The following is a 13273-nucleotide window of genomic DNA, read 5'->3' as shown; positions in this document are numbered from 1 at the left end:
TGAAAGGAGGGAAGAGAGAGGGAGTCCGTCTCACCATCCTTCTATGTAGAGTACCTACTCTATCTCCCGCACCAGGGCCTTGCTGTAACTGTCCAGCGTAGATGCAGTATTCTACTGCACCCTTCTGTACGCTCTGCCACCCATTTTGCGATAACCCCTGGCTGCTGCCGTTGTGCTAAAGGCTCAAAAGAAATTGTGTCTTTCGAGACGGGGGCTGTGGTTGGACCTCCCTGTGGCATTGATAGTCGTCATGCAGAGCCGAGTCCGAGCGGTTAGTGGATGGGGTTGCGGCCAAGCCCGCCATGGAAAGTGTGGAGAACAAATGAGGCAACCGCGGGCTGGCATGAGCTCGGTCTCAGGCATCTGTGGCGCGGCAGGATGAGACGAGAACCCTTGCCCATAGCCTGGAGATCTTGCGCCAGCGAGTGTATAGTAGACAGTACATATAGTACTGTACCCATCCCACCAGTGGCCTTCACCTTGGGAGCAGCACTTCCAGCCTTCAGTCGAATAAGTATCGTCCTCCTTGCCCACCGCGGAAGGCAGCTATTTCTCCGTCTCATAATTGTCCATTCTTCATACTGCTGTGTTGGTGGAGATGCTGACCAGCTGCTGAAATCCCTCAGCTGAGCCACAACGAAACAGCCGGTCATGTCCGCATGAGCTCGCGCACGCCGAAAAATCCACCGTTCGTTCGTCTCGAGGGCATGGCAGAAGTTGGCAGAGGCGTTTATACGGGAAACATTTTGATAACTCTCCATGAGTGACGAATTTGGATATCAGGTGCGCTGGTTCGGCCCATTTAGCTTGTTCCGTCCATTGATGATCGCGGTGCACAGTCAGCGGAAGACACACAGCCCCAGCCTCCAGCAGTGTCTATGTCAGTACATAGTCAGCGAAAGACACACAGTTCCAATAGTGTCGATGGTAGCGCATAGTTAGCGAAAGACACATAGCTCCAGCCTCTATCAGTGTCGATGGCAGCGCACAATCAGCGAAAGACACACAGCTTGAGCCTCCAGCAGTCTCGACGGCAGTATGGCAGTGCCGTCACTCAGAATCCAAGAATCCAAGAGCAGTGAGCCGACTGCAAGCCACCAATTGCACCGCGCGCGCGGATATACCGGCCAGAGAACCGTGGCCGCCTCAACACCAAAGCAGCGCCTTCACCTTCGCTTGGGAATTGGATGCGCGAGTCGCCGTCTGCTTCCGTCCATTGCGCAGCATTTCGTCAATCGTTGCCCTGGGAGCAAATGTGCCCCGCACGAATTCGAAACTCCGAGGGCCGGGCCGAAAATGCGCCCACTTCTTGCGAACTCAAGATTCGAGAGTGGCGCGGAAGAACTTGGCCCGCATCGGCTCGATGACCGGTGATTGCGAATGCGAATGCGAATGCGACGCACTTCCGGATCAGGTCGGACTTGGGCACCGGTGTGAAGGGTAGCGGAACTTGGTGCAGCTCGAAGCTCGAGTTTGTCGCTTCGGTGGTCGGTGGTTGATGGATGATATATCATCAATCTCAGGGAGCAGTGGGGTAAGTATCGGACCGCCGTCTGGTGCTGGGGGAGCAGTTGAAGGCGGATGGCTGGCTGGTGTTCAAAGAGCAGTTGAATACGGCTGGGTGCAGTTGTTTTCTTTAAGTGCGGGGTGCTGAATGGTGACAAGCAAAATATGGTTTGGGCGTTTGAGTTTCAACTTTCGAGAGTTCGATGACATTATCACTCGATTTCACGGGTCTTGGACGGCGAATAGGTACTCTACTGTACATATTATTCATTCAACCTCACAGTCTCCATTCAGTCTAGGTACTCTGTTGGACCGTCGATCTACTATGCCGGGTTCTGCTCGATACTGTACCGCTGCCACGGTTCTTTATTCGTAGCTGGAATTAGAAGAAGCTCGGCCGTGATCATGACGGGCAGCTGTCTGACGATAGCCATTAAGTTTTAGACGGCGGGGTGGCGGAGAGCGAAAGCTGGCCTGTACTCTGAATATCGGTCGGTAGGTGTGGTCACTGATCATCAGCCACCATAATATCATCTCCCCAGCCACAGTGGCATCGCGAGAGGTCTAGAGTACTAGTAGAGTATGCTCAACCTCAAAGTTCACTTTGGAGTACATCTAGATTCTAGGTACACATACCTCCTAGTTACACGATCCTCACCCAATCTCCACTGCCAAATACCTAGATTTAAAACTTCCATTCTACTTGCGACATCTAGGAAGGAATGATAGTTTGTGAATATGGGGCGCAGACACGTGCCTACCTGGAGTCTGGTACCTGGTCCCGGCATCGCCGTGAACCGCACAGAAACAAAATTACTCAGCAATCTCATTCTCACATCCATGATCCATCGGCTCGGAGCTGGGGCCTGGGGGGGATTCATCATTCGGAAATCTCGGCACACCGAATGAACCATGTCCCGGACTTGTGGTCTGGTCTCGGGGCCCCAGGTGGCACACCGTGGCAAGCTTTCGTTCCAAAAAGCCAGGACCAGACCCAGACGCGAGCGAAACAATGTGATGACGTTGCACATATAAAAGTTTGAGCCAAATCACCGAAGATTCCATAGCTTCAGCGGCAGAAAAGAAAGGAAAAGAAGAAGAAAGAAAGAAGTTTCGCCATTCTTCTTGAGCTTCAAGGTTTTCAGATACGTTACTCCTAGACATCTGGCAGATACTCTACTTGTTAAGCGCCACTGGAGCAAGGGGTGGGAGCCGAGCATCTCTTTTCTTTACGTAGCACCCCCCCTCGTCCAGAAGCCTCCGAGGAAACGAAACGAAACATCGTCTACCATACCCACACTCGTTAACTACCCCACACACACGGTCGCATCTCCCAGCTCCCAGCAGCACATCTGCGGGGTAACACCCAGTCCCACGCCGTCCACTTTCCGTATCCGACCTGCCAGCATCCAGCCGGGATCACGATCGCCTGTGTGTCCGCCCGTCTGTCTGTCTGTCCGTCAAACTGACTGCGTTCCTCCGCCCCCCAAGTCGTCGCAGATAACCCCCCTCCCACTACCACGATCCCCTCACTCTCACCCTCCTCCTAGCCATGCCTCGCGCGCCTTATCAGCCCGGCACCTCCGCCGAATCCGAGTACGTCCCATCGTCGGACAGCAGCGACGCCGTTCCGCGGACGACGCGCGCGCCGCCGGCGCCATGGAAGTACCACGAGAAGTGTTCGAACGACCACGTAGCGGCCGCGTGCAAGCAGCTCGGAGCCGCGGCGGCGGCGGCGGAGGCGGCGGCGGCGGCGGCGGCGGAGGGCAACAGCGAGTCGGAGGAGGAGGAGTGGCAGACGAGTCTGGCGGGGAACGTCGGCACGGTGGGGACGGGTGAGAGGGAGAGGGGTGGGAACGCTGGGAACGCTGGGAAGGGAAGTGTCATGGCGCCGAAGTGCATGAAGCGCGTGCTGGAGGAAGCGTGCGTTGCGCCCCCGTCCCCTCCCCACCCCGGACGCACACATCACATCCCATCCCACAACCCATCGCATCCCATCCATCCCATCCATCCCATCCCACAACCCACCCCTGCAAAACCCCGGAGCTATCTCGTTCACCAACTAGGTAACTAACGACAAGCGGCGTTTCCGCGTGTGTGTTTTTGCAGGAACTGGAAGCGAATGGCGATAATGCTGGCGATCAAGACGAGGCATAATGGCGTGCGGCGCCTAGACGGCGAGATCTCTTCGTTCTCGAAACCGAAGCCGGTCCACCGTGTCGATCCGCGCGACGAGCTGCTGCGCGAATTGGAGGCTATCAAGGCTGCTGGCGCGAGGAGGTAGATGGAGATGCCCGATGCCGATGTCGATTGCAATACCGGCGGTACATATTGTTTGGCGGTGGGCGGTACATATTGTTTGGCGGTGGGCGGTACATATTGTTTTTTGTTTCTTCTGTTCCTGATTCTTGGTTTTCGGCTACGGTGTACACAATTACATAGAGAAGCGCTGGGTTCTGGTTTTCTATTTTCTTTTTTGCTTGCTTGCGGTTGTTCTCCTAAGTAACTAGCAGGAGCGATGTGGATGGATGGCTTTGGATAGCGACATCTTGTGCGGGGTTATAGTTCGCGATAGTTAATGCCAATAAGTTATAACTACTAGTATTCTATGGCCTTATCGAACCTCGCTTCTTGCTTTTGCTGTGCCCGGCATGCCGTATTGCTACCGTACCTTAATTCACACCGTATCCGCCCCGCTGGATGATGGCACGAGGCAGATCGACAATCCATTCGGCGGTGGATAAGCTTCGGGTGCAGAATACCTACCATAATCATCAAATGCGGGGTCCCGGGAATCCCCTCATCGGATCCCCACGGTTCCTCACATACTTACCCACCCGCCCCCTGCTATCGGGTCCCGACTCCCGCCCTCGGGATGCGGCAGCATAAATAGTTAGGTATCTAGCTAGTAGCCAAATGCGTCCTTGCAAGTGTTTCCTTTTTCTTCCTTTGTTTTTCCCCCCGCACCGGATACGGCATCATACGGGATTTTCCAGGGATCCACTCCAGTCCAGGGCTACGGCCAAGACCTCCCGAGTCCCGACCGCACGCCGAGTCGCTGGCCCAGGTAGTCTAGTTAACGCCGATAGGCTCTACATAATTCAAATTCAAGCCTTGCAGAGCGACTCCAACTTCCAAGCCGCGGGGCTCAACGTCTGTATCTACTGTATATGCGTGAGCATGAACTCTCACTCGCTCATTATTGAAATCCGTTCAACTTCGCCAAGATTTCGAGCCCAGCCGTGTAGAAAGACCTTACATGGTAACGTGGAGATATTAGTGGTGGCTAAACTCTGCCGTGTCAGTCGGAAAAGCTGGGAAGATGGAGATGCTGGGCGAGTGATACCCTGTGCAAAGCTGCAGCCTGGTGAGCTTCACCAACCCTTGCCGGTAGCAGAGCTTCACTTCCGAAGTTCGAACACAGCGGAGTACGCAAGTCCACAGGTAGGTAGTGAATATACGACTGCTCTTCTCGAACCTCGAGTAGTTGCCAAGTATACATCGGAATTTTCCTTCCAGCGTGAAGTTCTATTCACTACGACTCTAGTGTCTACGACTCTACGAGACCAAAGTTCAACCGGATGCAAGCTCTAGCCTCTAGAAAGACGCGAATACTGTTTAGCGAGGATCCAGATCCATCATCCTACTATCCCACTATCCTACTATCCTATGATCTGAAGAGTTAGGAACTGCAAGGCTGTCTGATCGGAATGTCATCACTCACCATCTCCCGGCCCATCCGCTTGTGAATCGTGATATGTATGAAATTTGAATAATGACATCTTCCGCATCGGGTTTGACTACATACTGGGTACGACATTGCGAGGACTGGAGTCATTGGATGGGGGACGAATCACGAATTTCAACGAGACGAGAAGGCTCGGTGTCGAAGGTTGGACCAGTCGTGGAGTGGTGGGTGTGATAGAAGTAAGGGCGTAAGGCTCAGTACCGGTATGCTGTCAAACAGTCAAAGTGCTAGCGACTGGCGACTGGCGAGTGAGTGAGTGCTTTCGGTCATTAGGGCCTCTGAGGCTTGAGCTCCCTGGAACGTTGGGTGCGACAACTTACGGGCCAGCCTGTCAGGGGCTTCACGAGTTGCACTTGCATGATATCCTTACCGCTCACGTCTTGACTCTTGACTTTGTATATATCTGTGTAATAGTATCACATGCGACGTTCTAACTTCTTCTTTTACTTCCCCTTCACAGAAGATCCAGGACCGGAGGCTGGAGGCTGGAGGCTGGAGCACTGGGTGGTGAGTGATTAGCCATGAATCACGAATATCGTGCGGGCGGGACCAGTAATATATATACGGTTGGTACTTGGGTATCTGAAGGAGGCTGGCGACAGATCCAAACTTGCAGACTTTGGGCTTACCAAGTTACCGTCAAGGAGTATGATACGTGGCGGCCTCTGCTAGAGTCGGTGAATCGTTTCGCCGAAACTCAAGTCTCAAGACTTCCCCTCCCCACCCACGAACCTCCTCCACCGACCTTTACTACTTCAAGTCGAGAATGCCAATTTCCGCCCTACCTACATAGGTAAGTACTTACTACATAGTACATACGGGTACCGGAGCGTCACCCGCCCGCCTCAGTGCGGCAGTGCCTCACCTCACAGCCTACAGCCTACGGGCGAGCAGCTGGGACGAGGTACGACGACGATGTCGGAGACTCGGAGGGGATGTGATGGGGCGTGGGCGAGGGACGGGATTGATCATTGAAGGTACATACCTCGCTCTGCTTGCCGATTGGCCAGCTGCGAGCTGCTATGAATGGACCTGTGCAGTGGTAAGAACAAACAAACAAAAGGAGCAATAGGTTTAATGTTGAGCTGATTATCAAACTGAAACTGCAGTGGGTTCTGTCGAGCCGTGTCGAGCGGCGAGCTTAGGCCAGCCTCCGGGTGCTCTACTCTGTTCTATTCTTTTCTATTCCATATACGTACATCAGAAGAAGGTGGAAGAAGAGACAATCACAATTCACGCCCACAAGAACCGTCCAACCGTCCAACCGTCCAACCGTCCAACCGTCCCAACTAGTACTCCGGACCTAACCTTCCAAGTTCCATCTCACCACCGCAGGAGCAATTACAGTACACACAAACAACAAAGATCCCATCGGTATTGGTATGTAGTAGGAGGGAGCTGAGTACTGCCGATCGATCACAACAATCTGCACGCATGATGCGGCGTCAAAGCCACATGCTTTCTAAGTCGGAAAAATCATCAAACTAGAAATGCGGTGGAATCGGAGGAGGTCGAGTCTGAGTAGAAAAGTAGTGCTTTTTTTTATTTTATACTGCCGATGGCTATCCAAGTACAAGTTGTAATCACTCCGCATATGTTCTGCAATCTCTTCCCTCAAATCCTTCATCTTCAGCCCCCCAACTTGCTGTCCCTGCGTTTTCTTTGTCCTCTTCGGTTATCTTCTCTTTTTCATCCTCCAATGATCTACATATAGCTCGCATGCAATCAATGAATGAACACAACAAAAAAAAACAGAACAAAATTGATTTCTCCTTCTCATTTTCCTCTGCATTTTCTTTCTTCTCTTCCGTCATCTTCTTCTTTTCATCCTCCTCCTCCTCTTCCTCGTTCTCCTTGTTCTCCTCCTCCTCCTCCTCTTCCTCGTTCTCCTCGTTCTCCTCCTCCTCTTCCTCGTTCTCCTCCTCCTCCTCTGCGTTTTCTTTCTTCTCGTCGGTCATCTTCTCCTTTTCATCCTCCTCCTTCCCCCACAGGGTTCATCATCCGTAGATGATGTTTGTGCCAGCGTAGCTTGCTGCCGTACATCTTCTTCGCTTGCGGAGGGCTCGTGTACGAAGTCGGAGTTGGTGTAGCGAATATTGAGTCGTTTGTTGGTGGAATGGGAAGAGATGAAAGGTGAAACGGATCGCTGGATTTTCCGGATGAACCGCCACAACTAGACCGAGTCCGTACATGACACGGACGATGGTGCGACCAAAGCCCGTGATCCAGTTGGTTGCCGATCATAATGATAGTTTCATGCTCTGCGCCGAAGCTGCTGGGAGATCATTGAGCTGAGCGTAGCCCTTCTCTGCCCTGCGAGCCGCCTCCTGTGAATTCCATCAGCATGATCATCAACCAATGTTGCGCGAGGGAGGAAGCAGCAGACATACCCCAGGGGGCCGAGGCCCATCCTGAAGAGGTTCTCGAAGTCGTGGCGGGGTCCATTCTGGGTAGGTCAGCATGGTCTTCTGGCGCAGCTGGGTTCACAATGTTAAAGGGACAGGGAGCTTACAGCAGGCCACCCACGGAAGACACCTCTGAAGAGCTGTCCGACTCATCTAATTTGAGGTTTGGCATTGTCGTTGTTGTTCGGCAGACTTGAGGGGGAGGATGGTGGGGAAGAGAGAGTGGGATGATGGTGGTGAGGAGATGCGTCAATCGTTTGAGTGGTTCTTTTGGGTCTAAGTTGAGGTTTGGCATTGTACTTATTGGGCGCGGGTACTGCCACAAGGGCATGGGTAGTGTGGGTGATATATGCCCCGGAGGGCTGGGAGGGAATGAGAGAATGGAAGTAAGGAGGAAGGTGTAGGGTGGGATGAACAAAAGGAGAGAAGGAAAGATAGAAAGGCAAAAGGGTGAGAGAGGAAGGGTGGTGTGTGTTGTGCGTGTGGGGTCTGACCCGAAGACAGTCACGCACAGCGAGGGCTACGATGTAACGCGATGCCCATTCACGTTTTACCATGACCAGTTCTGGACGCATGCAGCAATGCCGAAGCAATCAAAACAAAACAAAACAAACCAAAACAAACAGCCAGCCCGCTGAGAGAACCTCCGACGGACCGGACCACTGCCGCCACAATGCGTCTGATGTTGACGGAAACCCACAATACGAACAGTTACGCTCTACCATTTGATATCCGTCACTCGGGATAGATGTATGTACAGAGTGAGGATAGGTACACTTGTGGCAGGTGATGCGGATTTCCCCGACAGCTCTACAAGATGGATATGGATATGACATGCGCGGTTTTCAAAGTAGATACCCAGACAGTGGTCGACGCGGAGCATCATACGAAGGACAGCGAGATATATTCCATGAAGTGAATTCCACGCAACCAGCGTTGTTCCACACCTGATATGTGCGCCAACTGCATGCCCTTTCCTCCTCCTCCTCCTCCAGCTCCACGAGATGGATCATGGATACGATACATATGCGAGTTTTCAAACAGTAAGCAGACAGTGTTCGCCACGGAGTACCATACGAATATGCATACGAAGGACAGCGAGCGAGAGAGATTCTATGAAGCTAATCCCCCGCTACGGATCCGGCCACATTTCCCCTCCGGCCTTTCTCCTGCGCACCTTACCTCACCTCTACCCGGCAGAAATGAAATGGGTATGTAGATCATGTCACATTCCTCAGTGATCGCCGTATCGAATGCCTCTAGGCTCTTGCAAGTTGCGATGAAGGGACGCATGGGTGGGGGATAACGCTTCTTTCCTCGGTTGCTTTGTGCGCGAAAGGGGTGGCTGTGGTGGCTGGCTGTGGTGGCTGGAGCCTTGAGGATAGCGAGGAATGTGCACTTTGTCCGGACCGCGCGACGATAGGTGGGAGTCTGAGAGACGCTGGCCTACTACCTGTGGTTGCATCCGGATGTGATGGGAAATTTGGAATTGGCAGTCAACCAAGTACCCAGGTGGTGGACCGTGGTGAATCTGTGATGGTGACGGGAAGCGTTCGGTCCCCGACTCCCCGGTCCCGTATGCTCAACATACAACGTCTCTTGGCTCTCGGTGTCTCGGGTGAGAATGGTGCTAGTATGTAGCGCAGCTGTCTTCCCTGCGTACCGTATTCCATCCCGTATTCCATCCGGCTAGGCTCGAGGCTAGTTACCGGCGCTGTCAGCAAGTACCGTGTGTACAAGGTGCAAAGGTATGTCGTGACCACCTCCATTCCGCCTCAAGTGCGAAGGCTTTGCTCTCCACTCCAAATCACATAAAATCTCACTCATTTCGCCGCAGCCCGACTAGTCGCCCGTAAAACTAAAGGGCGTGGCCACGACTCAAGGCCTCCCACTTGTACCGTTGTACATACGCCACATAGAACGAACGGTGTTTACCGTTGTTCCACGCCGCTGACTCGGAGCTGTTTCATATCAGCAAGTTGTTTCTCCCGGGTTGGCCGGCGCCGGCCAATGTGGCTTGAGCAACATCACACCCCCTCACATCCCATCCACAGCCGTTTGCACAACATCGCACTCGCTCGCTCGCTCACCCCCTCACACGCTCGAATCTCCGGCCGCTGATTGGCCAGAGGCCGGAGCGGGACCGATGGGTATGGGATCGCCCGACCCCACGGTCTCACGGGTCACCGCACTCGGTTGGTTCCCCCGCTCCTTCGCACATGTACCCGGAATATACCACCTCCCTATATGCATGCATGCAACGCAAAACTGCGCGGGTACCTGACCTGGCCAGACAGACAGACAGACATCCAGATGTCGTACATACTCTACCTCACACATACCGAGTACCGGTACTTGGGTTCCATCCCCCCCTTCCCCACCACACCACCAGTGCTGTGCGACGCCCGGCGATCTCCTCGTTTGTGTTGTGCTCCATGCCGGCGGACACGTTGGCACCAGAATCGCAGGTGTCAGGGGGAGTGATGAAGGTGCCGCGCATTCGTTGCGTCGTCGGAGGTTGAGTGTCCGCAGACTGTATGCATGGCACGGTTACAGTGTGTACCTACCAGACTGGACTGCACCCCGTTACCTCCGCTACGCAGCTACGCTACGTGAGACGTTCCCGTGCCGAGAATTTCCCGTGACACGCTGCTACCCATAACTAGAGTAACCTCCAGCCTCCGCGTCGCTTCCGTTGACGTTCGTGGCCGCCCGTAGTTACGGTAGTCTGCTCCAATAGGTACTTGGTCAACTAGTGCTGACGTTTCTGACGGACACCAGCATGGCGAATGAACATCTGAACATGTGTGCACACTGTCACGGGCCATGATTGGAGACCAAATGACGGGACATGCCGGTACTGGGTGCGCCACTGTCCAGGTCGCCAGTCCTTCCGCTTAGTAACACTGTAACACGGTAACACTGCAGAGTAACACGTGCCAAAGACCCTGCCGATCGAGTGACCGCTGTGATTTCGGACCATCGTACAAACGGCTTTCGTTCCAGAACCCGGTGAATATCCACCCTACCCCCGCAAACAGAAGGCGCACCTGAAGTAAGCCTATCAGACGATGCGGCAAGTGAAGAAGAGGCGTCTTTTTCTTTTCCGAGAAGGGGGTTTTCCGGGCGGAGGACTGGGATGTCCCATCCATGGCACCGGACAGAAGTCCCCCACACACACAAATACAAACGATTGATCAGGCGTCTGCATGCGCGGGGTCCAAGTGCAAATCCGGCGTCAGCGGGCAACGATGCAAGCGGCGATATGTATCGGTATCTTCTGCTCTTGAGTCTTCGCCCCTGCATCCCTCTGTGCTGTCCCTCGGATCGGAATTTCTCGAAATTTCCCCAGCAGCTTAAGAATGGAATGTTGCCGTGCACCTGCTTTCGGCTGCTTGTGCTGCACCACCCACCCAGCACAAGACCAGACCCCATTGAGGATTCAAGGCGAGCATTCTGTCTCACTCCTCGTTTCCCTATGTTCTTCCCACGGCCAACCCTCACCCTCCTCCGATTCAATCCCACCCCACCCCACCCCTCCGCGACCGAAAGAAAGCCTCGAATGAACGAATGAAAGCCTGCCCGACCCGTCGACCCGTCCATAAACCTCTCCAGGAACCATCGATCCATGGACACCTCCACGCCGCACAAACGCAGTGCATCGCCCGAGTCCTACGACGCAACGACGCTCGCCACGCTGTGGGCGTTCACCTTCGTCGCTTTGCTCGTGATCGCAACGCGGCTATCGTGGCGGTACCGGCGCAACGAACCATTCTTCACCGAAGACCTCTGGATGGCGTTCGCGATGGTTCCGCTGCTGACGCGGCTCGCGTGCACACACTCGACGCTCGTCAACTTCACCGTGCACTTCGACCGCGAGCTGCACCCGCTCGACCGCATGGCGCCCGACGAGATCGAGCGTCGCAGGTTCGGCTCGAGGATGATACTGCCTGGCAGGATCTGCTACGCGGGTTTCCTCTGGTGCATGAAGGTCTGCATACTCATCTGGCTCGAGAAGGTCACGGGAAAGACACATCCGTATGGCAGGGCGATAAAGGTGGCGTATGTGCTCGTCGCTGCGTCGTTTGTCGGCGTCGTGCTTAGCAGCCTGCTCGAGTGTCGTCCGTTCAAGCTCTACTGGCAGGCGTGGCCCGACCCCGGCAGCTGCGTGAAGGCGCAGGCTCAGCTGATGACCATGGGAGCGCTCAACATGTACGGAGCCTTCTCCCACCCTTCAGGCTTCCGTAGTCCACCGACTGATCTTTCCGTAGCACAACAGACATCTGCCTGATGGTCATCCCGCTGCCACTGATCTTCCGGGTGCGGCTGCCCGTCTTCCGCAAAGTGCAGCTCGCACTGCTTTTCTGCGTAAGCTTCTTCGTGATCAGCATCACGGTGATCCGGATGCCCATAATCGTCGGCAACGGCGTAGCGCAGAAGTCCCGCACCCTCTGGGCGTCGATCGGTACCTCCCCCCTTCCCCTCCCTCCCCCCGGCCCTCATTTGCCCTTCACCAACACTGATCGCGAGAACAGAGGTGATGACAGCGTGCTTCGTCGCCAACGCGCCAGTATTCAACAGCTTCATGCACACGGTCCGCAACCGCCGGCGCTCGTATATCGACCACCAGCAGGTACCCCACCCCTCCGAGGCAGGACGCCGCATCCGCATGCCCGTCACGGGACAGGACAGCTTCGGCAGCCTCACACGGAACGAGCGGCTGGAAAGCCAGGTTGCTCCCCCCCATCCCCCCTCCCCCCTCCCCCCACCCCTTCCCCCACCCACCCCCGCAGGCTGCACCAGTGACTGATAGATGCGCAGGCTGAAGTGGAAGAATGGCGCACCGACCTCGCCGCCGCGGGCGGGACTTGGAGCGCGGGAGAGGAGCCGGCGTCGCCAGGTAGTCCGCGCTTGCCGACGACGTGGAAGGCCGCTGGGATCGGGATCGCGGTGCCGCAGCCAGCGGCGGCGGCGTGCGCGTGGAGGGGCGGAGAGGTGCTCACGCTCGTGCCGTTGCCGGGTGGGCCGCCAAGGGTGCCGCCGAGGAAATGGGCGGGAGAGGGGGCGGTGGGGGAATGGGCGGGAGAGGGGGAGAAGGTCTAGGCTTCTTGCTTGCTGTGCGGATGGGGGAGTGGGAGAGGGGGAGAGGGAAGTTAGGGGTGTACATACAATGTAGGGATCCTGAAAGCGCAGATTGCTGGGGATACTGTATATATGGGGTTTTCTGCGCTGGATGGAATATAGACTTTTTTTTGTTCGGGAATGCTAAATTTGATCATTAACGGCATGGCTGCATGATACTCTATAGTGCATCTCCACCCGTTTTTGCGTCGTCCAGAGGCTCAATGTACGCCTAGGCTGAGTGGGTGAATGGGCGAGTTCAGTTGTCGGTGAGGGTGATAGCTGGTGAAGCGCATGCGGGATCATGGAACCAATTCAATCTCACCCCCACAACACTCACTCACTCGCAAGCCTGCAATACTCACCATCTCGCCTACAAAGGCCTGACACAGACTCGATGTAGAACCCAATCCCGAAGCCATACAACTTACAATTCCATCCCGGCAATCCATCCTTCAATGTTCCTTCCCCCTCGTCCCCGCCCTCGTCCAAG

General features: G+C 54.9%; 3 protein-coding genes across 3 annotated transcripts; 2 read left to right on the top strand and 1 right to left on the bottom strand.

Annotated features, from left to right (window-relative positions):
* Window positions 1–2864: 2864 nt before the first annotated feature.
* On the top strand, window positions 2865–3897 carry BZA05DRAFT_226587 (uncharacterized protein). The gene is made up of 2 exons (XM_051479771.1): window positions 2865–3429; window positions 3616–3897. The coding sequence occupies exons 1-2, from the start codon at window positions 3059–3061 to the stop codon at window positions 3788–3790; spliced, it is 546 nt and encodes a 181-aa protein (XP_051342321.1). The 5' UTR covers window positions 2865–3058; the 3' UTR covers window positions 3791–3897.
* Window positions 3898–5103: 1206 nt separating this feature from the next.
* BZA05DRAFT_416701 (uncharacterized protein) lies at window positions 5104–7831 on the bottom strand (the record flags this gene model as incomplete). The annotated part of the gene is made up of 11 exons (XM_051485414.1): window positions 5104–5120; window positions 5231–5248; window positions 5315–5462; window positions 5575–5657; window positions 5987–6004; window positions 6044–6058; window positions 6240–6286; window positions 7013–7233; window positions 7296–7427; window positions 7645–7731; window positions 7781–7831. 11 exons carry the CDS (start codon window positions 7829–7831, stop codon window positions 5104–5106), a joined length of 837 nt encoding a protein of 278 aa, XP_051342320.1.
* Window positions 7832–11287: 3456 nt separating this feature from the next.
* BZA05DRAFT_333598 (uncharacterized protein) lies at window positions 11288–12469 on the top strand (the record flags this gene model as incomplete). The annotated part of the gene is made up of 4 exons (XM_051480693.1): window positions 11288–11716; window positions 11804–11871; window positions 11931–12124; window positions 12195–12469. The coding sequence occupies 4 exons, from the start codon at window positions 11288–11290 to the stop codon at window positions 12467–12469; spliced, it is 966 nt and encodes a 321-aa protein (XP_051342319.1).
* Window positions 12470–13273: the final 804 nt, after the last annotated feature.

This window comes from Tricharina praecox, assembly GCF_024521635.1.
Source record: "Tricharina praecox strain CBS 144465 chromosome Unknown BZA05scaffold_5, whole genome shotgun sequence".
NCBI classification, from domain to species: Eukaryota; Fungi; Ascomycota; class Pezizomycetes; order Pezizales; family Pyronemataceae; genus Tricharina; species Tricharina praecox.
The sequence above is the reverse complement of the archived record's forward strand: the minus strand, read 5'-3'. Positions and strand labels throughout refer to the sequence as shown.

What these genes read in the sequence shown, in the direction of transcription:
- BZA05DRAFT_226587 (XM_051479771.1), top strand. Translation starts at nt 3,059, where the DNA reads ATGCCTCGCGCGCCTTATCAGCCCGGCACCTCCGCCGAATCCGAGTAC. An exon ending in AAGCGCGTGCTGGAGGAAGC is followed by an intron (nt 3,430 to 3,615) that starts GTGCGTTGCGCC and finishes GTGTTTTTGCAG; the next exon opens with GAACTGGAAGCGAATGGCGA.